Source organism: Anolis sagrei, chromosome 1 (assembly GCF_037176765.1).
Source record: "Anolis sagrei isolate rAnoSag1 chromosome 1, rAnoSag1.mat, whole genome shotgun sequence".
Lineage (NCBI taxonomy): Eukaryota > Metazoa > Chordata > Lepidosauria > Squamata > Dactyloidae > Anolis > Anolis sagrei.
Window position 1 is genome coordinate 43,188,076 of NC_090021.1, and position 27,789 is coordinate 43,215,864.

Genomic DNA, 27,789 nt, shown 5'->3' on the forward strand with positions numbered 1-27,789 from the left:
TCTGGGATTTAATGAGTAAAGCATCTGATTTACTTATACCCATGCACCACACCAAAATAGTTGCCAAGAAATACTGTTTATCATTTCAATTTACAGCCTTTCAGCTATTTAAAATTACATATATCAACAGTGCCTTTATTTCTGCATCAGAAGTCTGCATGGGGCTTTGCAAAGTACCAAAGGAGAGATCTCATTAAAAAACAGCTCTCTGCCCCAAGGAATTTATAATCTAACTTTTGATTGACAGGAGGGTGGGGGTAAAGAGAAATGGTTTCACTCTCCCAAACGGTTTCACTCTCCAAAAAAGTGTTGAAAAGGGAAAAGGAAAGAGGCAATCACACAGGCAACTTGGTATATGTGACTAGTGTCCTGGTACCCAACATAGGGCACATGTCCCACAGGGGGACAATTTGATTCTTAAGAAGCAAGTCTAGAATGAGTTATTCACATTGGGGGGAGTATGCATTTCTTATGATTCGAGAGGCAGTATATAAATATATATTCTGATATACACATTTTAAGTTAAAATCAGAATGTACATGGTGGTCAGCTGGTGCCAATGGAGAGGGGGAAAGCCTGATCATAGAGAGGAAGGTGTGGAGAGAACTTAAGAGTTAAGGAGAGAGTGCACAGATATGTAAAGTCACTTTCATGCCAAACATCCCACTTCTCTGTGTTCTTTTAACATTATAAGTTATACAAGAGATGTCTATATCTCTATATATGAATTTTTGTTCCACATATGAATGTAAGAAGAAATCTGGGAGGAAGTCCAAAGGACAATTATTATTTTCATAGGAAGGTAAATATTTTTGTATGAAAAATAAATTAGCCACCAGATAATTAATGTCAGGTAACAGGACATTATCACATATTCTAACCAACTTCACACATTGAAGTTGGACACTTAGGTTACCCTGAATTCGATGCAGATTACTCAAATCCACTGTGCCTCGAATATTATTTCTGCCCATGTTGTTATATTTTATTACTTATCTTTATCAAGTGCAAAATGGAGCCCCTGGTGACAGATTAGGTTAAACCCTTGTGCCAGCAGGAGCTGAAGCTTGGGTTGCCGACCTGAGGGTTGCTGGTTCAAATCCAGGGAGAACACAGATGAGCTCCCTCTGTCAGCTCCAGCTCCCCATGTGGGGACATGAGAGAAGCCTCCCACAAGGATGGTAAAACATCAAAACATCCAGGCATCCCCTGGGCAATGTCCTAGTAGACGGCCAATTCTCTCACACCAGAAGCGACTTGCAGTTTCTCAAGTCACTCCTGACACACACAAAAAATCAAGTGCAAAATATTTTCATTAGCAAAAAACTGTATTCATCGGGTTCAAACATAGAAATTAAGAAATTAAATTTAAGCAGAGGCTGGATGGCCATTTGTCAGGGGTGATTTGAATGCAATATTCCTGCTTCTTGGCAGGGGGTTGGACTGGATGGCCCATGAGGTCTCTTCCAACTCTTTGATTCTATGATTCTATGATTCTAAATCTTGCATTTTCCATTCCCATGAATTTTTCCTTTCTTCTTCTTCTTCTTCTTCTTCTTCTTCTTCTTCTTCTTCTTCTTCTTCTGCTGCTGCTGCTGCTGCTGCTGCTGCTGCTGCTGCTGCTTATTCTGCTTCTTCTAACAACTTTTTATTGATTTCTTCCTCTCAATACTTCAACTGTCCTTCCATTTTTTAAAATTTCTTTCTTTCTTTCATTGATACCATGTTCTTTGGAAGCTTGTTTCAACCATGTTAATGACTTTTTAGACTTCCTGCATATGAATAGTTCACTTTTAAAATAATATGAATTAGGTTACCAGGGGCAGAGGCAGCAGGATTTTAGAGATGCTTAGGTCGGGTATTGCCAAAAACAAAAAGATTTGGAGCCACTGGTCTCATGAGTTCCTGGCTTTTGGGGAAACAATGTGGAAGGGGAGAGGGGGAGAGGTAGTAGATAATAAAGGTGCTTTTAATCTTTTTCCATATCCCTTCACACTTCTGCTGCATGTCACAAGCATGATCAAATGTTTTTGAGTGTTTTAAAAGTGAACTCCCCCGCAGAATCAGAATCAGATTATTACATTTCGTGCAGCAATGTCAGCTTCTCCACAAAACACCACATATTTGGGTAACACACCACAAGAGGGGAAAAATCAAATCAGTGCACCGACATTTAGGTCAGCAAACCCAAAGCTTCCAAGTCAAAGGGCTACTTGTGCCAGTTAAAGTTGTCCCCCTTTGAATTTGTCTTAATATCTCATCACACAACTGGATGGCTCTGTGACTTTGCAGCAGCCAATCTACATGGGCAATGAATACCACTTTGTTGGCAGTTGCACAGGAAGATCCAGTTACTTTGCTTTTGCATTCAGGTAGCCCATAATTAGGCTCAAACACACTGGGTGGGTCATTTATAAAAGGAGTCCAAGGTGCTATTAGATCCAGACACGCCAAGGCTCCACTATATAATTAGCCAATCCACCACCATGTGGAAACTGACCCATTAAGCTAACTTACCTCATTAGCATCAAAACATGATATATTCTTGTGCTCTAAAAGTACGGTCAGTGCTCTGTACTAAAATGATAAATTTTCCCTCAAAATTAATTTTGTTCTGGCAAAAAGGAAAAGGACTATTCTGGTTCTTGATCTAAAATCCCATGGACAGAAATAATAGACTGATGGGACCATTCCAGAGGGAGCTTTTAGGAGGCCTTGTGTTTTCTACAGAGACCAAAGCAAGGAACAGATACTTTGTTTCTTTTCCCCCCTCAATTTCTATCTAATACACATCTCAGCAAACCAAATTTATATGGATACTTTTGCATCCAAACTTTAATGTAGGATGGAACCCCATCTTGGAAGATACACCTAACTGCAGACATGATGACCAAACATCTAAACTGAATTTGGGACATTCTGTTTCTTCACCCATCCTTTTAAAAAATACCATATATGGACAGATAAGAGAGCCAGCATAGTTTCAGGATTGGACTGTAGTGTCTAGGGTTTGAATTCTTGTTCTTTGCCTTTCTCTTACCTTAGCCTCAGATAAGGGAAGGGCAAACCTTCTTTGCCAAGAAACTTCTGTGATGGGGTCATTTTAAGATTGACATAAATCTAATATGACTTGAAGGCACACAACAACAACATAATCAGAAAGAGTTTTAAAGAACTGGAAATCATAAAATCATAGCATCATAGAATTGGACAAGACCACATGGGCCATGTAGTCCAACTTCCTGCCATGAAGGTAAAGCACAATCTATAGTTTTGGATGTCAATAAAAGTATTGGTCAACTTTGGATTTTGTTTTAAGAAATCGGAGTTCAAAAACCCACAATTCTTTCTGTACTGCTCAATCCAGCATACCAGAATCCCTGATGAAAGTATTTTCCATCCTTCCACCTTTGGCCTATAATTAAGCTGTCAAAAACCTTAGAGGGCCCATCAATATTATATATGGAGTCTGTCAAACATTCTAATACTAAGTAGAGTGACCTCAATTCGAAGCCATGCTGTGCTATGATCTGTGGGCCACCTTCTCAGACCACTCTACCTCACAGAGTTGCTTTAAGGATAACAGAAAAAGACAGAAGGACTCCAAAGATAATAAACTACTCTACTGAGTGCAAATATGTACAATATGAATAAATTGAGACAAAATTCTAGACATAGCAGCTGATGAGAGTTTAGCACTCTGAAAGAGATCTGTGCTTGACCACAATCTTCCTTGGGTGTGAGCAACCTGTGGTCCTAGGACTTTATGTATTGCTGTGCTTAATCTTATGTGCCCAGTGGCTGTTTCAAATATCCTCTGACAGAAATCAGTTCAGGCCTCTACCAGAGAGATCTATTGCATACAGAATGGGGGATGCCTGGTTCGACATAAGTATGTGTGAAAAAGATCTTGGAGACCTTATGGACAAGTTAAACATGAGCCAACCATAATAGGGTGGCTAAAAAAGCCAATGGGATTTTGGCCAGCATAAATAGAAGTCTAGTGACTAGATCCAGGGAAGTCATGATACCCCTCTATTCTGACTTGGACAGTTCACACCTGGAATACTGTGTCAATTCTGGGCACCGCAACTGAAGCGAGACGTTGACAAGATGGAATGTGTCCAGAGGAGGGCGACTAAAATGATCAAGGGTCCGGCTTAAAGAGCTGGGCATGTTTAACCTACAGAAGAGAAGGCTGAGAGGAAACATGATGGCCATGTATAAATCCATGAGGGGAAGTCATAGAGCGGAGGGAACAAGCTTGCTTTCTGATGCCCTGGAGACTAGGACGCAGAACAAGGGCTTCAAACTACAAGAAAGGAAATTCTATCTGAACATTAGGAAGAATTTCCTAACTGTGAGAGCTGTTACAGTGGAACTCTCTGCCCTGGACTGTGGTGGAGGCTCCTTCTTTGGAGGCTTTTAAACAGAGGCTGAATGGCCATCTGTCAGAGGTGCTTTGAAAGCAATTTTCCTGCTTCTTGGCAGGGGGTTGGACTGGATGGCCCACAAGGTCTCTTCCAACTCTGATTCTATTCTATTGCCAGCAGCCTACAAGATAAGAACAGAAAGAGGAAGGAAATTGTAGGCTCTCCAAATCTTTGCTCTTAGTTTGCCTACTGCTGGCATTATTACAACTCAGCTTTGATGCACAGCAAGGGGAAATATTGTCCACTGCTGATCTTCATGTTCAGGGCAATAAATCCACATGCCAGCTATGGCTAACCTGAACATATGACAAGAAACACAATGGCAACATTACTACTGCAACCAAAACATCCACCACAGACCTAAAGAAGTGCCTCTTGCTCTTTAAGTTGGGTGAAACACAAACCCTATTTGTAGATCGGTTAATAGGATGCCCCTTGCCAGCACTGCAACCTCTCCAGAGATAAACAACCTGTTTTTCTTTTCAAAGCAATTATTAAAAATCTTTTAGCTGCAGGGGCCAGTGGGCTCAAGGAAACAATATGTCAAATTGAGATCAGCTTGAATCATACTGAATAAAAGCAGAGGCATGACAAAAGTATCCCAGTTCACTGGCAGACTTAACCAGCTTGCAAAACGACATGCTCCACTGCGAGTCAAAGTCTTTTACAGCTCTGCACAGTTGGAACAGAACACAAGAGTTTTGCATTTCATTGGCACGACATTGCAATCCTCACAGGTGGAAAAGAAACATTATGGCTTCAATATACTTTGATGAAAACATGTAGCAACCCAAAGATCAATTTTCATGGCAGGGGGTTTGCATAGGACATTTATTTAACAAGAATGTATTCATTCTGCAGCCAGGTCTGGAGGCAAGAAAGCTCTAGAGAGCTTCAGGCATAAATAACATTAGACTTTTACTGTCTATTTATTCTGAAGGCACCTGCAATTAAGCTCTCTCTTGGTTTCCAGCTGTTTAATATTATGCTTATTCTTTATTGATTCATGAAAAGCCTCATGTTCAGATGCTTTATTTCTTTTTAAGCTGCAACCAGGGACTCATTCAATGGTTTGGACTGTGGTGTTGGCAGATCTGCAGGACACTGTTAAATATTCCATGCCTGCTTTCTTTGCTCATTGCTTGACACTTCAAGCATTATTTTCAGCCATTGATCTTGGCTTTCCCTCTTGTCCACACTCTTTGACAATTAATTGTTGTACAAATTATGCCGTAGTTCAGTAGCTGAAAACAGTAGAGCTTTGGAACAGGAGGCGCTTTTTGAACACAGGTTACCTGGCAGCCTCAAGGACCTGCAAACCTGGCAAAAAGAACATAAGTAGATACAATAACAACAAGAGGCAAAAAGGACTTAAGTAGATATGATAACAAGAAGAAACAAATTGATGATACCCTGCTGGTTTTCTATACAGTTCGGCTGGAGAGGAGCATGGGAGGGAGGAAAGCGCAGACCAGACAACTACTTATTACAACTATTTTATATTCAGGAATAGCTGTTCTTGTTCTTTTTACCTCATTTTCCTGAGAGTTGGATAAGTAGCTGGCTGCTTCTCAGTCTCCCTTTAATTTAGGAAGATATTTTACACCTGATCTCCCTTGCTGTGGAAGAACTGTGTGTATGTGTGGTGTCCAAATTTTCTTTTATTGGTGTTATCTCATGTTTTCATTTTAATATATTCATTATGCTCTATTTGTACATTTCCCATTTGTGTGAGAAAAGGAAGATATTAATTTAATAAATAAGTAATTAATAAAAGTACTCCAGGTTTATAGTTAAGGGAAACAAAAGGGTACATTTGACTACTTGTAATATTAGACATCTACAGGTTGGGTATAACATAAATAGGTATTTAATTTACAGGCAGTCCCCAAGTTACAAACATCTGACTTACAAATGACTCACAGTTTCAAATGGGGCTGAGAGAACAGGAAATGAGATAAATTCATCCCTAGGAAGGGAAATTTACTCCTGAAAGAAATATCATAGGGAAAAAGGTGTATCCACTGAAGCGTTATCACCAAACCTTGTTTCACATCAAGCCAAATTTTTCAGCATCCAATTATCACAGGGACAGAAAGTGAGGTGAAAGCTTCTGAACAGGGCAGGCAGCAAAATAAACATCACACGGTGTTAACCTTGCTCTATGCGGTGCAAAGCTTGCATCTATCTATCTATCTATCTAGAGATACTTTAAAAATTTACCTGTTCCAATTTACATATAAATTCAACTTAAGAACAGACCAACTGAACCTTTCTTGTGGGTCTGCCTGTACTTTCTTAAATCACAGCAGAAGCAAGGTATGCTTGCAAAGTTATTTGGAAAAGCAATGCATTTCATTCCTTTTTGGAAAGTACCCTGAGCTATTTGCAAAATAGGGGAAGTTACTCCATGGATAGTCAGACACAAGTGCCTTGCCTAAATATATCGCAGGAAAGGAAAAATAAATGGTTCCGACGCTGAATGTACTATTTCTGTATTAGAAAGAATGATACATCCAGTCAGGTTTTCTCGTAAAATCCTCTAAACAGCAGGTTTTATGTCCAATGACTACACAGTATCTATTAATAAAGGAATTGGTACGTCCTTTGAAGTTACAAACCTGTTTGAACAGTGAGATTTACGTTTTTTCATCAGTACTGAAAAATTAGGTAGAGAGACACTATCACGTTGTCATAGTTTATGCAGCTGCTCCCTGTCGGCCGTCACCACCCCCAGCTCCTTCAAGGTCAATCCAGTTACTTCAAGGATCCCATCCATCCATCTTGCCCTTGGTCAGCCGCTCTTCCTTTTTCCTTCCATTTTCCCCAGCATAATTGTTTTCTCTAAGCTTTCCTTTCTTCTCATGATGTGGCCAAAGTACTTCATCTTGGCCTCTGCTATTCTTCCCTCCAATGAGCAGTTGGGCTTTATTTCCTGAAGTATGGACTGGTTGCATCTTCTCGCTGTCCAAGGCACTCTCAGAACTTTCCTCCAGCACCACAGTTTAAAAGCATCTATCTTCCTTCGCTCAGCCTTCCCTATAGTCCAGCTCTCACATCCATAGGTTACTACAGGGAATACCACTGCTTTGACTATGCGGATCTTTGTGGCCAGTGTGATGTCTCTACTCTTCACAATTTTTTTGAGATTGGACATTGCTCTCCTCCCAAGAAGTAAGTGTGTCCTGATTTCCTGGCTGCAGTCTGCGTCTGCAGTAATCTTTGCACCTAGAAATAGAGTCTGTCACTGCCTCCACGTTTTCTCCCTCAATTTCCCAGTTGTCCATTATTCTTCTTGCCATAATCTTGGTTTTTTGATGTTTAACTGCAACCCAGATTCTTCGCTTTCTTCTTTCACCTTGATTAGAAGGCTCCTCAGCTCCTCCTCACTTTCAGCCATCAAAGTGGTGTCATCAACATATCTAAGGTTCTTAATGTTTCTTCCAGCAATTTTCACCCCAGCCTTGCATTAGTTAAGCCCCGCACATCGCTTTCCCTTAATCCTTCCTTATTATCCAACGTTTTCACTTTCCCAATGTTCTGCCGGCCAGTTTATGTTGGATAAACGAGACTGTACTGTACTTTTTCAGGTTCGTATGGGTATTAACTTTGCACACAAATAACTGAAAAGGCATAAACACAGCAATATTTTGTTCAATCGACTAATTGTTTTTATGGGTGTTTTTAAACAGCAAACAAAAGAAATCACAGAAGTATAATAGACATTGGTACAAAAAAGAACTGTACAAATAAAGAATTACAGGAAAAAAATCCAAATTGATACTTTTCTTTTGTTTGTTTTTTAATTTCAGTCAAGCCTGAACATAGGAAACATGTTTACATAATAGCAAAAATCCACAAATTAAAATATATGAAGCCAACCAAGCTCCTTGCCATGTGCACAGAGCAAATTCACTAGATGGTGAACAAAAGATGCACCCCCAAAATGCTATCAAATGTCCCTTTTCAAATAACCACACGCATAAAACAGAAAAAACAAAACACCAACAGAGACTGAAAGCCAAGTGCTTTCAGGAAGTCATTTTGCAGTCTGTTGACAAGTATGTGGATGTAAGAATCTGTTTGGCATCATCTCAGGATAAGGTTGCCCTTTGTTTCCCTTCAGAGTTTTCCGTTGGCAAAGGCTGCCTCCTGGAACTGGGGGACAAATGTTTTGAAATAAGCCCTGAGAGAGGAATAAAAGGGTTGATATTAGTAAAGATCAGACAAAAAATACAATTGCCGTGCATGGACAAAATCTTCTAAAACATGCATGCTTTGGAACAGATTAAGAGCTTTTCTGGTTCGTTTTGCACTCTGCCAGTGCCTGTCCTGATCAAATACATCAGCATGACATTTCTTCCTCAGATAATGGATGGTGGATATCTTTGCTGTAACATAAGGATACATTTGTATTTTTTTTAAAAAAGGAAACAAAAAAAAAACACAAAAAAGGGATATGTTGAATCACAACAATTGTCCAGTGAATTTCCTTGTTTTGAGGAAATGCTTGCAGTCTTTGTTGCTATTTTGTTATTAAATCTATTGCCATTCCTAATGAAACAGGAATATGGGTAAATAGATACTACAGACTACTCCTTTCCTTTCTCCACAGCCCATATTTAATAGCCCGATTCTTTTATTCTATGCAGAGCAGTATTCTGCAGAGACTGACTTGAAACGTATACTCTTCTCTGAAGGACTTCAGAAACTGACGTACTAACCAATGCCTATCAGCGTCAGGTAGTAGGAAGCCTTTGTTATCTTCAGTTCTCACCATGCTTCTAGAGTAACCGCATTTATCCATGTTCTGACAGGCCACCGGTACTTAGTAGATATGAACCATCAAGGAGGAATAAAAAAGCACAGCTGGTTGTGAACTATACTATGGATCTGATAAATCTCAGATCAGGGCAGTTGCAGAGAGAGCTGATCTGAAAGGGATTAGTTAAATCAATATACTGAGGAAACACACTGGAATTTTAGAACAATTTTAGGTATAATTAGGGCCTACTGGCCAGGATCCAATGATGACACTACACTCACATGACTCTCAGTTGTGTGTGTTAGTGGCTATTGCTTTTTAAAACTCAAGGAAGGAGGCCTCTGATGCTTCGCTGCATGAGAAGGTCCTAATTGGGTGTTGCTCTGTCCCTCCCTGAGCAGAGATGGCCACTCAGGCTTGAGGGGTGCAGTAAATTACACCAGGGCCAAATCACAGTTGCTTGGCTACCTTCATACTGCTTATCTGTGCCTAGCCTTCAATTCCCTCTAATGCACTTGCAGACCTTTTGGCTCTGCTGCCATTAAATAGGATGTCAGCCCAGTGCATCCACTCTGGAGCCATGGATTAAATAATCTAAACATGTTAAAGACTTAAGACTCAGTTTTCACAACTCCAGTGGATACAATCTTGGCTCCTGCTATGCCCAATATTGATCGTTACTTTTCACATGGGGCCTTCCTGGCTGGGTAAAGGGTGTTGTCAATGCCCCCTTAGAACTAAACAGAACCCCAACTTGCTTAAAGGAGGTTTGTGGTGTATTGGTTTCAGTATGGAGCTACAACTCTAAATACCAAAGTTTGAATCACCCCCACTTTGTGACCCTGGGCAAGTCATACACTCTCAGTCCCAGAAAATCCTTGTGCTAAATTCACCTTAGGTTGCTATAAGTTGGAAGAGATCCCAAGGGCTACCCAGTCTATTCTGCCATGCAGTAACACACAATCAAAGCACTCCTGACAGATGACCATCCAGCCTATGTTGAAAAACCTCTAAAGAAGGAGACTTTACCACACTCCAAGGCAGCATATTACACTGGTGAACAGTTCCTACTGTCAGGAAATTCTTCCTAAAGTTAGGTGGAAATTACATGAAGTCACACATAAACGTTGCATTTTACCCATTAGGCAAAAGGATGCAAATAATTTCAAGATGATCTCCCCATGAAACTTTGTCATTAACATACTTCATTTTGCAAGTGTACAGCAACACCAAAACAGATTAATTAATACAATTTGTAAGATTCAGTTTAAAAAACAAAATTGAAAAGACAAAACGCTTCAATTACTTCTGTCATTATACTGTGGTTTTTTTGGTAGGAAAATTATTTTAACATATGCATATTCCCCTTTCCAGCAACATCTTTCTGAGCAAATTTCTGGAAGGAAGGTAGCTGTAAATTATATTTTCGGTTTATTATTTCCAATGACTAGTATGATCAAACATGCCAAAAATACCAGGCATTTCTTAATGCAATATTCAATACCAAGCATGCCTGAAGTGAATAAAAGAAAAATAGTACTGAATGTCACAATCTGTACAGGGAATTTAGCAGCTACTGAACTCCAATTATTCATCTTAATGGTAGAGGGTGATAAACCTGAGTAATCAAGAAATCACACAACTACGATATACTAAAAGGTAGCAGTACTACTTTCTAGCAATTCTATGCTTTCCTATATCTAAACCACACTACAGATATTGAAAGATTTGATTTTATTCAAGAAAAATAGGACTGAATATCCAATCAAACAACACGATGAGCTGCTCTTTAACATTTTACAGAATGGCAGGTGGACAGCCTCCCCCACTGAATGTGCCAACAATTTCTCAAATACTCAGCTATCAATATACCCACTGGTGTACTAATGACCTCCTTAATAGTAATGGCTAAATACAATTGTTATTCCCAACTAGAATTGAGCCACCAAATAAGGATGTGAATGAGGAGAGGATCCTTGGAGAGGTGAGAGCTACCACATGTATTCTAGATCCTTCCCCTTCCTGGCTGATCAAACAAGCCAGAGGGGGACCCACAGAATGGGTGAAAGTGGTGGTAAATGACTCCTTGGAACAGGGCAAAATTCCAGCTTGCCTAAAGGAGGCAGCTATGAGACATATTTTTTTTTAAACATGCCTAAATTCCTCCATAATCGACAACCATCAGCCAGTGTCCAACCTTCCCTTTTTGAGCAAGGTTTTGGAGTGGATGGTGGCCTCCCAGTTCCAGAGATTTCTGGATGAAATAGATTATCTAGATCCATTTCAATCTGGTTTCAGAACAGAGAGTTTGAGTCACCTTGGTGGATGACCTACACAGAGAGGTGGACAGGGGGAGTTTGTCCCTGTTGGATTTCCTGGATCTCTCAGTGGTTTTCCATACCATAGCCCATGGTATCCTTCTGGGCCATCTCACTGCGATGGGATTGGGAGGCACTGTTTTACAGTGGATCCATTTCTTCCTGCAAGGGTGTACCCAGAAGGTAGTGATGGGGGACTCCTGGAGTTCAAACAGGTTTCTGTTTTGTCCCCCATGCTTCTTTAACATATACATGAAACCATTGGGAAAGGTCATCTGGAGATTTGGAGTACGGTGCCACCTATATGCAGATGACACCCAACTCTACTACTCCTTCCTACAGAAAGCCAAGGAAGCTTTCCTGACTCTAAATCAGTGCTTGTCATCAGTAATGGACTGGATGAGGGCAAACAAATTGAAACTTAATCCAGACAAGACAGAAGTGTTTCTGGTCAGTTATAAGTCAGATCAGGAAATAAGCATCCAACCTGTGCTGGATGGGATTACACTCCCCCTGAAAACAGAAGTCCACACTTTGAAGGTCCTCCTGGACTCGGCACTGAAACTGGAGGCCCAGATATCTGCGGTGGTGAGGAAGGCCTTTGCACAACTAAAACTTGTGCACAAATTGCGCTCATTCCATGAGATGCCAGATCTCACTACGGTGGTACATGCCTTAGTTACATCCTGCCTAGTTATTGTAACATGCACCATGTGGGGCTGCTTTTGAAAAGTGCTCGGAAACTTCAGCTGGTCCAAAGAGCTGCAGCCAAGTTGCTAACTGGGGCTGGCTACAGGGAATGGATAACCCCTGTTACAGCAGCTCCACTGGCTGCCAGTCTGTTTTCAGGTACAGTTCAAACTACTGGTTATGACCTTTAAAGCGCTAGACGGCCCAGGTCCAGGCCATTTGGCTGACCGCATCCACTTGTACAAAGCTGCCCGGGCCCTGAGGTCTTCAGGAGAAGCCTTCTCTCAGTCTCAGCTCCATCTCAAGCTTGGTTGGTGCAAATGAGAAAAGGCCTTTTCAGTCAGTGGCTGCCCCATAATTCTGGAACTCCCTGCCCAGGGAAGCCAGAATGGCCCCTTTTCTGATGTCCTTCCGGCTAAACCTTTTTATTCAGGCAGACTTTTAAAGAAGAAGGTTATTAAGATCAAGCCATGGGGTGCTGTGGTTTTTAGCTTTGATGTTTTTATTAATTATAACTGTGAATGTTTTAATCCCATTTATATTGAATTCTCTTTTAATGTTTTAGATTTTAAATTGTATTGAAACGCTTTTAATTAAGTCGCTTTGAGTATGGAGAGAAAATGTGGGGTATAAATAAACAAATAAATAAATAATAGGGAGCTGGTGTCTTTGGATTTTGTTGATTGTTTTCAAGTAGTTTCTGATCGGAATAAATTCATCACGCAGATACGCTACATTTACAATTAGAAGTGTCTGAGATGGAATAAGAAAATGAGTAAGGTAAAAAAAAACGTTCAGTGGTATTTTTCAAAATTATGAAAGGTGACTTATATGTTTCTTTTAACTTTTATACAATATTCTTTTTCTTTCCTATAAAACTATGTGACAATTTCCCCTTTTCATAAAAATGAACATTTAAGAAACAAAATATGTTTGTTTAGAGAAGAACACAAACAATACTGCTTGGTTTCCAAGTTACAGACCAGTTTTCTCAGGTTTATGAAACACAGGCCTGCTTGTGGGAGAGAAAGTACAAGCCTGTAAGGTTTAGGATGAAATATTCTTTTCTATTTTTCTCTGTGTGAAAGCTTTAGTAAACTTAGAACTGGTGCAAATTCATTGTTTGTAAAAATGAGAGCACACATAGTAAGAACAGCAAAAGAATTATCACCACTGTTGATAGGACAAATTCCTTGATTTCATAAAAAACCAAAAAGTGACAATATGTCTTAATACTTTCTGCATGGAAAATTGGGAGGGGGACACACAAGGGAACTCAATTATAAAATAATGGAATTGCTAACAACTTGGGGACAAAGGACAGCAGTTCACCTAGATACCATCTGGTATGCATGAGATGTGGGTAGCCGAAATCAAGTCTTTTCAGTTACTAGAAAATAACTCTGGATTAAAAAGGCCACTGCCCTGGAACAGATGGAAATAGTTTTTTTGAATGTTCACTATGATTTATAAAAGACTGCTGTGAATATAGCAAAAACAACCTTAACCTATACAAGCAATAAGAAATATATGTTTCTGTATATATCAACCACAAAGAAATTCTAGTAGTGTAACATCTATTCTTCAGATGTTAAGCAGTTTTATGTGGAGCTGATGTTACCATATATACAGGTAGTACCCAAGTTACTAACAGGATAGGTTCTGTAGGTTTGTTCTTACGCTGAATTTGTTTGTAAGTCGGAACAGGTAATTTTTTTAAGTGTAACTCCAGCCAAATATCTATCTATCTATCTATCTATCTATCTATCTATCTATCTATCTTTGGAAAGCATAAGGAAGGGAACACTGTTGTGGTGTTTGTTTTGGTGTCTGTCTGTGTTTTGCTGTTCAGAAGATTCCATATCCCCTTCGGTCTCTGTGACAACTGGATTTTGAAAAAATTGGCTTGTAGTGGATTGATGATAAGGCTTCAGTGGAGACAGCTTTCCCCCATGATAACTTTCAGGAATGAGTTTCCCTTCCTAGTGGTAAATTTCTCTCACTTCCTGTTGCCTCATCCCCGTTCTTAACTATGAGTCATTGTAAGTTAGATGTTTGTAACTCGGGAACTGCCTGTACTAATATATACATTGAGGGCAGGTTCTGGGACCAAAAAACCTGAAACAGCTAGAATAAAGCTTAGGAGCATGTAAAAAGAATGTAAAGGAGGAAGCAAAGAAAAATGATGCCAAAGTCTTTACCCAACAGGCATAACTGTTTGCATTCATCCTAAAAGCTGAATGGGTGAAGAGGGAACCCCAGTAAATGGTGGCTGCACAATGTGTGTGGGAGGTAACAGGGGCAGACAAGGCTAAGATAATGCAAATCCATTCTGCAAATAGGCAAAAGCAGCAGCATCACCTCAGGGGCCAGCAGCTCCTGGCCACCTCCACTGCCATTTTCCCACCCAGGCATTCAAAAAAGCCAGAAGCAGAACTGTGACAGACAGAGAGAGAGTAGAAGGGATCGGTGCTTCATTAGATTCTCCTGCAATAGAATAAGCTCTTGCCTCAGAGAAGGGGATGGTCCCTTTTTAAAAAATGAAAATTTACACTGAGCTTTGGCTAAGTTGAACCAGGTTTTTGGGGGTGATATTTTGACTAAAATGTCTATACATTAGCATATATAGGGTTTCCAAACATGCTGCTTTCACATGGATTGATTCCTTGCTACCTCAGGAATTGATCTCTTAAATTCTCTGATCATTTGCCATGTGACAATTTCCCTGTGATAGTTACACAATCTTTCTATGTGACGCCAATTTGACTTATATTAAGTCTGCTCCCAACTATATGATTATAGATTATAAAGCACTCACAGCTTGCTACAGTGGTGTCTCATAATGGTATTTCTGTCCTTCAAAATGGCTTGATATACACTGAGCCTGACTTTACATTTCTGTGCAATCACCCACTGCCTTGAATATACATTCAAGCATTCATTTTTTGAAAGCAGCAGAGTATGGCAATATCCACATTCAGATGCACACCCAAAATGAGCAAGCAATTTAAACCATGGTTGCTGATCCAAGAAGTGATATGCACATGAAAGTACTCTTTTTATAGCGCAAAATGCTTGCGATGTCTATTGTTTTTATCTTAAAATCATTCAAAGCCAACCAATTAAAATAACAACATGTTCCAAACACTGCACATAATCTATGTGTAACTTTAATCACTCTAATGTAATTTAAAAGAAAACAGAGGAAGGTATGTGGTCAAATAATATGAAACGACACACAAAGCGTGGGAAATTTTGTGTTGGTGATATAAAGTGTTTCTGCTGCTAGGAAAAAGAAGTTGGCTGGTGCTCTGAGAAAGAGGGAAACAGATTCTGAATGGATTGTATCACCATAATTTACAACAGAGAGAGGTTAAGAGAAAGACATCATATTCTGTCTTTGGTGTGATATAATATAAGAAAAAAAAGTCTTTGGAAAAGCTCCCATTAGGGAGTTGTTATCAAGGAATGGTGAATGTAATTCTCCAAATGCTGTTGGGAGGGGGAAGGGAAACTCCTTTGTTGTAAAAAAACAAAACCAAACAAAATCTCTTTAACCATTCAATACATTTGAAAGTCTAAAACTGACACACACAGCAAGTAATCCAGGCTGCCCAGGAAATGGTCTAGTTAAGTCACTGAACATGGCATTGAACATTTGCCATTTTGTGTTTGGAAGTTGCCCTGAGTCCCCTTGGGGGGAGAGAGCAAGTAAAAATAAATAAAGTGTTACTGCTGTTGTTGTTGTTAAATGGGTCTGATCAGCCTTTCATGGGATAATTCAATATAAGTGAATGCTGGAACAGACTGAAAGGAAACATAAAATTAGATATTGAAGTAGATGTTAGCTACTAGCCATACACATTTATTAAACCTCTTGTGCTCGAATGAGTTCATATTCAGAATCTCAATCAAAATATTTCCAAACACTTCTAAGCAATGTTTGTTATTTTTAGAGTAATGACTCCAAAAAAGACTCCAGAAGTGCTTTGAAATCTTCTTTTTCATATATATTCTTCAGCCACGTTGATATATTCTTCAGCCACGTTGTCTGACAGTAAGACCCTCAGAGCAGTCTATTTGCTAAGCCTATTGATACAACTGCCCCAGTGCTTTAAATGCCAAGAAGTGTCATCCCAAAAAGAAGAAAAATACTATGTGATTGTCCAGAGATAGTTGGATTAGGTATAGTCTGAAGTGTAAACTTGCCACCTAGACAACTCATCACGTACAGAGTCTGACTTTAACCTGATTTTCAATAACATGTGACAGGCTTCAAGTATAAAATAAACTGTTGAGTTGTCATTAACATTATGTAACATATAGGCTAGAATCCTGTTGGTGATATACGCTGAATTGACAGGGGGAAGCTTACACTGGAAGCAGTGGCTATTTTTTTCTTCACCAGATGTGCAAGAGCAGCTGTAATGTGTTGGAACACATACCTTTAGCTGATCAGTGGCAGGAGCTAGTGTTGGAGCTACGCTCAGAAATCTCCAGCTGACCACTGAATACTGGGAAAAAGCTATGAAGAAGGTGTGATCTTCACTTCCCAGATGACCAACATAAGCATGTAGGCAAAGGCTCTTAGCTAACCTTTTCTTCTATAAAATCACAATGGATGTCCTACAATCTTACCTTGGGACAATCATCATCTATTTCGTTTGGGGTTCTTGCAACAAAATATATGCAAATAATCTATCTGCTAGTGGAAAGGATGAGAATGTGGATCCTAGCAACAACAGCCAGTATCCATTCCTGAGTGGAAATTAGAAGATCGTAGTTTGGTTTGAGAAAGAAGTTAGATGGAAATTAGCAACAGTGGAATATGCATTATTGCTAGCAACACAAAGGTAGTAAAATAGTTGAATGGAAAAATATCCTAAAGGAAGGGCAAATCGGTGGGGAATATGCAGAAGACACTGGAGAAAGAATATGGGATGAGAGGGAGGCATGTGGTGTAGGAGGTCAGGGAATGATGAATGAAGAAGCAGGGCACTGCTTAGAAAAAACTGAACGTGGAGATGAGGAGGAAAAAGATTCTTATTCTTACCATCATCATAACACTGAAAACAATACAATATACAATTTTAAACCTAAAAAACACAAACACTAAAATAGGAATAAACATCACAACTATTAAAAATAAACAGTTAAACCGTAAAACCTATTAAAAAGGTTTCCCCTTGACATTAAGTCTAGTTTTGTCCGACTCTGGGGGTGGTGCTCACACCCATTACTAAGCTGAAGAACCGGCGTTGTCCATAGACGCCTCCAAGGTCATGTGACTAGCATGGCTGCATGGAGTACCGTTATCTAACCACCAAAGTTGTATCAATTGATTTACTCACATTTGCATGCTTTCAAATTGCTAAATTGGCAGAAACTGGGACTAACAGTAGGAGCTCACCTTGCTCTCTGGATTCAAACTGTTGACTTTTCAGCAAGTTCAGCAGCTCAGAAGTTTAACCCACCGCACCCTCGGGGACTCCTTAAAACCTATTAATGTCCTATTAAGAACCTATGCAACACCCCTTGGGTTGGTCTTAAAAATGTTCTTCTTCAAAGAAACTACCTGAAAAGAAAGGTTTTAGTTTGCCATTGGAAGAACATTAGCCTTTCTGGCTTCCCTAAGCAAGGAGTTGAGGGCCATCTCTTGGGTTCCCACTACCTTAGTTTGTGATGGTGGTAGGACCAAGAAAAAAGCCTGCACAGGAAGGTTCAGACTGGGAGATGCAATCTGGCCTGAGATGTATAGAGCTGCATAAGTCATTACCAGCTCTTTGAATTCTGCCTAGAAAAAGACTGGCAGCTACTGGAGCGGTAGCTATTAGGGGATGTTGTGCGGCCTGTATCAGCCCTAGTTAACAACCTGGCAGCAGTTCTTTGGACCAGCCGAAGTTTCCGAAAACTCTTCAGAGGTAGAACCCATGTAGTGTGCTACAGTAATCCAAAGGGGGTGGAAGTAAGGTATGTACCACATTGGCCTGATTAGGGTCTCAGGTTTTGAATATGCAACTATAGACGTAGTAACATGTTACTGCTGCTAGTGCGATTGACTGGGAAAGCAGTATGAATTAAATATGTAAAAACAACAATCCTACTATTTCATTTAGTGATTCTTTTAGTTTTATGGTAAGTGCAATAGAGCATCCAGTATTTATTGACCTATTTCTTCTGTTCATCGATTAGCTTCTCAAAACAACAATAATAAAAAAACAAACATCTCAATAACAATAATTACAACTTCTGTCCTTACATTAGTTTCAGTGTTGTGGTCAGAAGCTGGGGAACAAAATGAAGAAGTGACAGAAAAAGAAGTCGCAAATGTCTTTCAGAAACCTTAAAGCCTTCTAATGGCATACTTTCCTATCAAGCATTTTATTCATCTTAACAGAAGTCACTTATCCCCAAGGTGCCTGACAATCTTGATTTATGGAAACGTATCTATGGACAGCATTTGAATATCAATTCCTTTTCAGTTCAGACTGAATCCTCCTGAATCAAAATAGTACATATAGAGAAGCAAAAAAATCAAGAGAACTGTTCCATTCTCCACCACAAAAACCTAAACCTAAGCTTAAAAAGAAAGGCCGGGCAGAGATCATAAGACTCTAAGTCTTTGACCTATTCATCTCAGACTATAATTATGATGTTGCCAATTCATAATAATGTCATGTTACATAAAGGATGTCAACAATGTGGCCACAAAGTGTATCCAAATTCTTGTAAAACCCTCTGACGATACAGTTTTTGAAGCTCAGACTGGTAATTCTAAAGGCTTTATAGTTCCCTATTCTTGCTGCAACTTGTCTTGAAACAAAGAAAACTTGTTTTGAAAATGCTTGCCACCCACAGCAGTCTGTTCTTGGGCATCTGACGAGGAGAAGGCCAGCCCTTCCCTGACCACACGTAGTCTGGCTGGCTGTTTTTGTACAACTCCCAGTAATTAACCTTTAAAAGCACAAAAGACAGATAATAGGATGCTCTCAAAGACAGGGTTGCCACCTCCCCAGATGCACTGACCCACAGACAACATGGTAGGGGCAGGAATTATTATAAAATGAAAGAGGGGATTTCAACCTATTTAGTTATATAAGCAGCAATAAAACTAAAGTGATCAAGGAGAAGGGGTTAAATGTCAAAAAAACAACAACATGTAGGAACATATCCCAACAATCTGTTGAAGCAGCAGACAGAGGTCTTCAGGGAAGAAGTCACTGTACTTTTCACCATGGAAAATGTTTCAGAACCACTTGTACCATATATATAAGCCAATCCGAACATAAGCTGAGAATGGGAAATGCAGCAGCTACTGATAAATTTCAAAATAAATATATATTCCAGTAACATTACATTAACAGTCAGAACTGACCACGGAACAACAGACTGGTTCAAGATTGGGAAAGGCGTACGGCAAGGCTGCATACTCTCACCCAACCTCTTTAAGTTGTATGCAGAACACATCATGCGATGTGCGGGGCTTGATGAATGCAAAGCTGGGGTGAAAATTGCTGGAAGGAACATTAACAACCTCAGATATGCAGATGACACCACTCTGATGGCCGAAAGCGAGGAGGAGCTGAGGAGCCTTCTAATCAAGGTGAAAGAAAAAAGCGCAAAAGCTGGGTTGCAGCTAAACATAAAAAAAAAAAAACCAAGATTATGGCAACAAGAATGATTGACAACTGGGAAATAGAGGGAGAAAATGTGGAGGCCGTGACAGACTTTGTATTTCTAGGCGCAAAGATTACTGCAGATGCAGACTGTAGCCAGGAAATCAGAAGACGCTTACTTCTTGGGAGGAGAGCAATGTCCAGTCTCGATAAAATAGTAAAGAGTAGAGACATCACACTGGCAACAAAGATCCGCCTAGTCAAAGCCATGGTATTCCCTGTAGTAACCTATGGATGTGAGAGCTGGACCTTAGGGAAGGCTGAGCGAAGGAAGATAGATGCTTTTGAGCTGTGGTGTTGGAGGAAAGTTCTGAGAGTGCCTTGGACTGTGAAAAGATCCAACCAGTCCATCCTCCAGGAAATAAAGCCCGACTGCTCACTGGAGGGAAGGATACTAGAGACAAAGTTGAAGTACTTTGGCCACATCATGAGGAGACAGCAAAGCCTAGAGAAGACTATTATGCTGGGGAAAGTGGAAGGCAAAAGGAAGAGGGGCCGACCAAGGGCAAGATGGATGGATGGCATCCTTGAAGTGACTGGATTGACCTTGAAGGAGCTGGGGGTGGTGACGGCTGACAGAGAGCTCTGGTGTGGGCTGGTCCATGAGGTCACGAAGAGTCGGAGATGACTGAATGAACAACAACAACAACATTACATTAATTGAGGCATCAGTAGGTTAAAGGTTTTTGAATAAGTACATAAAACTAATTTAAGATAAGACGGCTCAACTCTGATCTAACCTTCTTCAATGTCGATGTGCTTAAGTATCCTTCCAATAATAATAATACTAATAATAACAACAACAGCAACAACAACAACTCCTCTGGGACTTCCAAATTCAGACTGACAGAGTTTTGGAGCATAATGCTCCTGACCTCACGATCGTGTTAAAAAACAAAGTGTGGATCGTCAATGTTGCAATCTCAGGTGACAGCAGGATTGAAGAAAAACAACTAGAAAAGCTGACACGATATGAGGATGGAAAGACAGAACTACAAATACTCTGGCACAAGCAAGTCAAGGTGGTCCCAGTGGTGATCGGCACACTGGGTGCAATCCCTAAAGACCTTGGCCTGCACTTAAACACCATTGGCGCTGACAAAATTACCATCTGCCAGCTGCAGAAGGGATCTGCACACACCGATACATCACACAGTCCTAGACACTTGGGAAGTGTCCGACGTGTGATCCAATACAACAGCCAGCAGAGTGCTCTTGTCTGCTGTGAACTCATCTTGTTGTGTTTCAAATAATAATAATAATAACAGGGTGAAATGAGAAATAACTTTAACTCGAGTATAAGCCGAGGGGGGCTTTTTCAGCCTAAAAAAAGGCTCGAGTATACGGTATATTTTTTTTGTATGACAGTAATATCCCCATGTTCTCCACAGCAGTATTACACAGGCAGGTCGCCTGGTCTGTAAACCAGGTACGGTGCTGTTCTGTCTTTGAAAAACATCTGCCCTAGTCTAAACAAAGCTCACCCCATTAAAACACCCCTAAATTTTGAGAGATGTGGTGTACATGGGCCTTATATGACACACACACACTGCATGCGCTTTAAAAAGACTGGCATGTGTATGTGTGTGTAAAAAGTGGTCCATGGAAATTACTTTATTTTCCTGGTACACAGACAGTCAACAAGCCTCAGTGTCTTGGTACAATGGCTGACTGGGCTCTTAAGTTCCAGTAATAAAATTATGTAAGGGAGCCAGATTAAATAGGAAACAACTTTGTAAACCACGGATCAAACTGCATGGGCCTGGACCCTTCTCCTCAAACAGTAGACGAGACACCTTATCTGCATTTAAAGAAATCCAGTAGTAGTTTGGAAGAGCTCTATTGCGTGGCATGCCCTTTCCTTGTGCACAGGCTTTGACATTTGTCTTTCAGTGTTACTGGTTAATACCAAACATAGTGTGTTCATGTGTCCTCAGGTTACAGTTGCTTTGTCTGCAACTCTAAATCAAAGGCATGCTTTTCCAGTCTCTTCATGAATGGGACAAAACAATATACTTGAAGGCCTTTTATTTATTTGTCTGTTTTTAAACTCAGACATGTAGAGTATTTTAAAGTGCTGCCTGGTTCTGAAATGTTTTATTCAGATAAACAATGTGAACACAACAGTGCAAATACTTATCCTTTCAAATGTGGTTTCATATATAGGTCAAATTTCATAACAGGATTGCTGTAATGTATTATTATACTCCCTCTGATCTCAAGCATAAAGTCTTGTGTTTAACGTTCACCTAATAAACAAAGTTCATGAACATCTTAAGGTCACAAATGTGACAAATATACCGAATGATAAATACAAGTATTCTTCAAAATAGTCACTCATTCACATTAGCATCGATCTAAATTCAGATTTATTGTCGAAGGCTTTCATGGCCAGAATCACTGGGTTGTTGTAGGTTTTTTCGGGCTATATGGCCATGTTCTAGAGGCATTTCTCCTGACGTTTTGCCTGCATCTATGGCAAGCATCCTCAGAGGTAGAACTCTAAAACTTTAACTCTAAACTCTAAAATTAGAACAGCACAACAACAGAGAGGAAACAAACAAGGACATCTAATCACCTCTCAACAAAAGATTGTTCCAGGCACTGCCAGGCAATCAAATGCTAATCAAGGTGGTCAGTTGAAACATTCACACCTAGCTCCAGCAGATAAGAGTCCTTTGTCTCACCTTGGTCATTACACAGATATATAAACCCCTTTTTCCTAGTTCCAACTGACCTCACTACCTCTGAGGATGCTTGCCATAGATGCAGGCGAAACGTCAGGAGAAATGCCTCTAGAACATGGCCATATAGCCTGAAAAAACCTACAACAACCCATTAAATTCAGATTGCTTGTTGTAGTAGAGTCTCCTGGTACTGTTACTACTGATAGTATGAGTGGTAGAAGAGGGAAAAGGTGTGCTCAGGAGTTAAGTGAGGAACAGCAAAGGAAGAGGATTTGGGAAATACTTATGTCACCCACTGACTAAGATTCCTTCAAGGGGTTTTCTGAAAGTGAAAAGAGTGAGAAGGAGGAAGGAGTTTCAGCGGATGTAAGCAGGGGAGTTAAGAGGTCTACTCGAGAGTCGGGATCCGATGAGGAGTGTCAAAGGAAAAAGATTCAGGATATACTTAATGCTTCCACAGAGGAGGAGGATTTCATGGGTTTCACTGGGAGTAATGGGTCTGGGAGTGATGAGGAGGATGGGTCATTGGACTGGACCAAGGTTCAAGAGGTTCGAGATATCTTTACTCAACCAACATCTAGTGACACGTTTGCGGGGTTTTCTGATGGTGGGGACTGGCAATCTGGGGATACTGTGGACTCATGGGGAAACCTAAGTCTTGACAAGCGATGGAAGAGTTGGAGGGATGGGTGTTGGCGTTCAGCTGTAGAAGCTAAACCAGCTGAAAGTGATGATGACGGGGTGGAGGGCAGCTCATCATCGAGTAAGGAATTGTAGATAAAAGTAAGCATCAAAATGTTAGAACTCTGCAGAAGGCAAAGTGTTGGTTTCATGCCTTGGGTTTTGTCGCTGCCACTTTCGTGTTGGGCTGGGGTCCTGGATCTGCAGGTTGCTGTATCCTCCGTGTTTGAACTCGGCTTGGATTCCTGTGAGTGTGGTTTTCTCCCTTCCTTGACTTCAGACTGCTTTTGATGACGACAACGCTGACTATGTGGACTTTGGAACCTCGCAACTTTGACCTTGGCTTTCTTCAACTTTGGACTGTTTTTGACTTCGGTTTTTGCTTCACGGACCTTTGTTTGCTTACCCTTTGTCTGCTGTGCTATTTTGGGTAACTTTGGACACTACTCAGTTTAATCCGGATTATATCTCTGTTTAATCCAGATTATTTTCTAAGTTAGTTTTTTGAGCTAAAACTTGCTGCTACTTTTCAGTTTTGATCAGAGGCACTGAAGTAAGTGTCTCTGAGTCCTTTGTTTGATTTAATAAACTGTTTCTTTTGGACATATTACTGGCTCTGGCTCTCTAAAGGCTTCTGGGTTCCAACATTACTATTTTAATGTCTTTGATATTATTTAAATTTTAAACACTTTTATTTAACAAAAAAATATATATCCAGCAATAATATGGGTATGTGGGTCTTTAGGTTTAAATGTTTTTTTGAACTAACATTTCTACATCTCACGATCAACACTACACAGTTATATTAATATTTTTATACCCTCCAAAGACAAAACTATCATGCTTTAAAATACATTTTTGGGCATGTTATGAAATTATCTACTTAAACCATTTTAACATATCACATATTAAGATGAAAAATGTTATGGCCTCTTTTACCCTTTAAAGGTTTTAATAGTCACGTGTATTTTATTTGTAACAAAATGAATCCTTGGCTTGGTTTTAAAGTCCAAATTACAGAACACTTCCAGCTGTATCATCAGTATAATTCTATTTTGCCTTTCAAAGGAGTAGATTTTACATTTCTTTCTCATTTTCCTCAGTACGTATAAAAACATTAAGTTTCATCAGGTGGTGGCCTTTTGCCCTAGAACAGACTGTTATAGTTCTATTTCTGCTTTCCTTCTTTTAGAAGTTAGACTCAAGAATTCATTTCTGCTTACCGAATTTCCTTTTTCCTTATAACTTTTGTACTGGTGGACTCAATGGCTTATAAAGATGGGAGCTTTCTGTCACTACATTTTGCTTTGATGACAGTTGTCATGTCATTTTTCTTTTCTTTTTAATCTCTGTGTTTGTTTTGCTCTGTTAGAATTGTAATACAATGGTTGCTGATGACGCGATAAATAAATAATGTGAAAAAATGGAACATACAATGTATTTATTTTGGAAACATTGTATCTTCCCATATTGTAATTCAAATTAAAAGCAACATTAGTAAGCAAGGATTGTTCAGTGTGCTATTTTGAACCTTACACCATCTCTATATCATTAAACTAATTGTAGTAAAAGCTGTTTCACAAGCCCCTGTATGGTCCATTATGACTTCATTAGCCAAGGTGCTACTTCCGCTGAGTCATACTAACTCTTCTATTAGCGGGTGCACAAGAGCTAGGAAAACGATGTCACCTCATTTTTACTACTAGCACAATACTGGATATGGCCCAGAATGTCCAAACTGGGTTTGCCATATAGGAAGTAACGGCCAAATGTTTATCTTCAGCAAAGCAGAAATTAGATTTAGTTCCAATGATTCTAATATTTTAGTTTATCTGTCTGAACGTTTCTCCCCCATGAACCAGCTCGGAGATTAAGATCTTCTGTGGAGGCTCTGCTCTCGGTTCCAACTTCTTCACAAGCACGACTGGTGGGGACAAGAGACGGGGACTTCTCAGTGGTGGCCCCTCAGCTGTGGAACTCCCTCCCTAGAGACATTAAATTAGCCCCCTCCCTCCTAGCCTTTGGAAGGAGAGTAAAAACCTGGCTCTGGGACCAGGCCTTCAGAAAAGCAGTGCAATAAAAGAATAATATAATATTTTAGGATGGTGTGATTTTAATATTGAATGTAATTTTTGATTTTTTTATATGTATTAATTTCAATTCAATGGATTTTAAGCTTAATGTTGTATGTGTTTAAGGCACTGAATAATTGCTATATGTAAGCCGTCTTGAGTCCCCTTGGCGTAGAGAAAAGCAGGTTATAAATAGAGTAAATAAATAAATAAATATTTAAGTGAAAAACATAAGTAAAAGATCACCCATACAAGAAGCAACTCATAAAAAGCAGGTATAGCATTACATGTTTTAATACAAAATAGATATTAGCTAACCTAAATGTAATTAAATCTCTTGTTTCCTTCTGCTCTCTAGAAATTCACGAGATTCAACACTAAGGTGCAATCTTTAGATATGACCCGCTCATTATTTAGAACACTCTTTATTTTGTCAGGAACTTTACATATGCATTTCCCACCATGGTATTACATCTTTAATCATTGTTTTTCCTTTGCTACAGTCAAAGATTTAATGAGAAGTGACCAGAAATAAGTTTTCCAGCCCTCCTAATTTGGCTGAAATCCATATTATGCATGACAGCACTGAAGATCCCTGGCAGGCACCTGTCAGAAACCAACATACCATGTCTTAAGAGCTGCACTCAGCTATCAAAGATGACACTTTTCGAGTTGTACATGAAAAATGTGATTCAACTAGCCAGACTTTATTGTATTGCCATCCGCTGTCATGAACATACAATAATTCCACGGAAGTAAAAATTGTTGCTTTATTGCAGGCCAGCATCCACATTCATTTTTGGTCTATCGGTTTTCTATTTATCCCAACAAAAGCATCTAATTAAAAGGGATTTTGTTACTAGAACTGTTATACTAATTATGCATCAAGAAGATTAAGAAAAAAGAATGAAATGTACTTGATCAAAATGTCATTATTTCAGAATGTCAGCATGTTATCCCATTAGTAGCTACAATTTCTCTTCAATGTCGTGAAATTAAAATATGTAGATTTAGGCTAGGGTAGGCTTTGTATATACAGGGGTTATTCAAAGGTACTTTGAAGATCAAGGCACCATTACCTCTAATTAAATTATCAGTGTTTAATTAATAAGTCGAGCCATTTTCACAGATTTTTTTGCATAAAAATATAATTACAAGTTATTTACAAAAAAATGTGATGCAGCAGTTTCTCTCATCTGTGAACTGTGTAACATAAAAGCAGTATTAGCTCCAAGATGAAAGAATTAGCCCTGGTATATGATTTGGATTTTGTGATTTTAACAGATGTTTTAATGTTTAATGTTTTTACTGGGTTGATTTTAATGCGGTTGTTTATTTACCAATATGTATATGTGTATACAGCATTGAATTTTGCTTTGTGAGGCTGCCCTAAGTCCCCTTTGGCGTGAGAAGGGTGGGGCACAAGTGTGGTAAGTAAGTAAATAAATTAAAAAATACATACATACATACATACATACATAAATAGCAAAGTGTCACCCAGTGAATGCATTCTTTGGCTTTTTAACTTCTGCTATTTTATTTTGCTAACAGTCCAAAAATTATTTGACTGTTACATCTAAAGGGCATTGCTGGGAAATAAAATGCAAGTTGAACAAACCTTATCTCAACCTGGGGGTCGGGACCCCTGGGGGGTCGTGAGGGGGTGTCTGAGGGATCACCAAAGACCATCAGAAAACATAGTATTTTCTGTTGGTCATGGGGTTCTGTGTGGGAGGTAAGGTAAAGGTAAAGGTTGTCCCATGACATTAAGTCCAGTCGTGTCTGACTCTGGGGGTTGGTGCTCATCTCCATTTCTAAGCTGAAGAGTCGGAGTTGTTCGTAGACACCTCCAAGGTCATGTGGCCGGCATGACTGAATGAAGCACCATTACCTTCCCTCTGAAGCAGTACCTATTGAGCTACTCACATTTGCATGTTTTTGAACTGCTAGGTTGGCAGAACCTGGGGCTGACAGCGGAAGCTCATGCTGCTCCTTGGATTCGAGCCTGCGACCTTTCGGTCAACAAGCTCAGCAACTCAGTGGTTTAACCCACTGTGCCACCAGGGGCTCCCTCTGTGTGGGAAGTCTAGCTCAATTCTATCGTTGGTGGGGTTCAGAATGCTCTTTGATTGCAGATGAACTATAAATCCCAGCAACGACAACTCCAAAATGACAAAATCAATCCCCCCCAACCCCAACAGAATTCAAATTTGGGCATATTGGGTATTTGTGCCAAATTTGGTCCAGTGAATGAAAATACATCCTGCATATAAGATATTTACATTACTATTCAAAAAAGTAACAAAAATACAGTTATGAAGCAGCAACAAAAATAATTTTATAACTGGGGGATCATCACAGTATGAGGAACTGTATTAAGGGGTTGTGGCGTTAGGAAGGTTGAGAACCCCTGCCTTATCTGGATTTCCAAAATCAAAAACTGTCCCCATGGAAGGCTGAGTTAATG

At 39.7% G+C, this 27,789-nt stretch overlaps 1 protein-coding gene across 3 annotated transcripts in view; it reads right to left on the reverse strand.

Annotated features, from left to right (window-relative positions):
• Window positions 1–8,214: 8,214 nt before the first annotated feature.
• The window catches only part of BABAM2 (BRISC and BRCA1 A complex member 2), a 142,894-nt gene continuing 123,319 nt past the window's right edge, over window positions 8,215–27,789 (reverse strand). For all 3 annotated transcript variants that reach the window (XM_060754111.2, XM_060754110.2, XM_060754109.2), the window contains exon 12: window positions 8,215–8,619. In XM_060754111.2, the coding sequence (XP_060610094.1) occupies window positions 8,556–8,619 (64 nt within the window). In that variant the 3' untranslated portion in view covers window positions 8,215–8,555. The remainder of the gene's footprint in view (window positions 8,620–27,789) is intronic.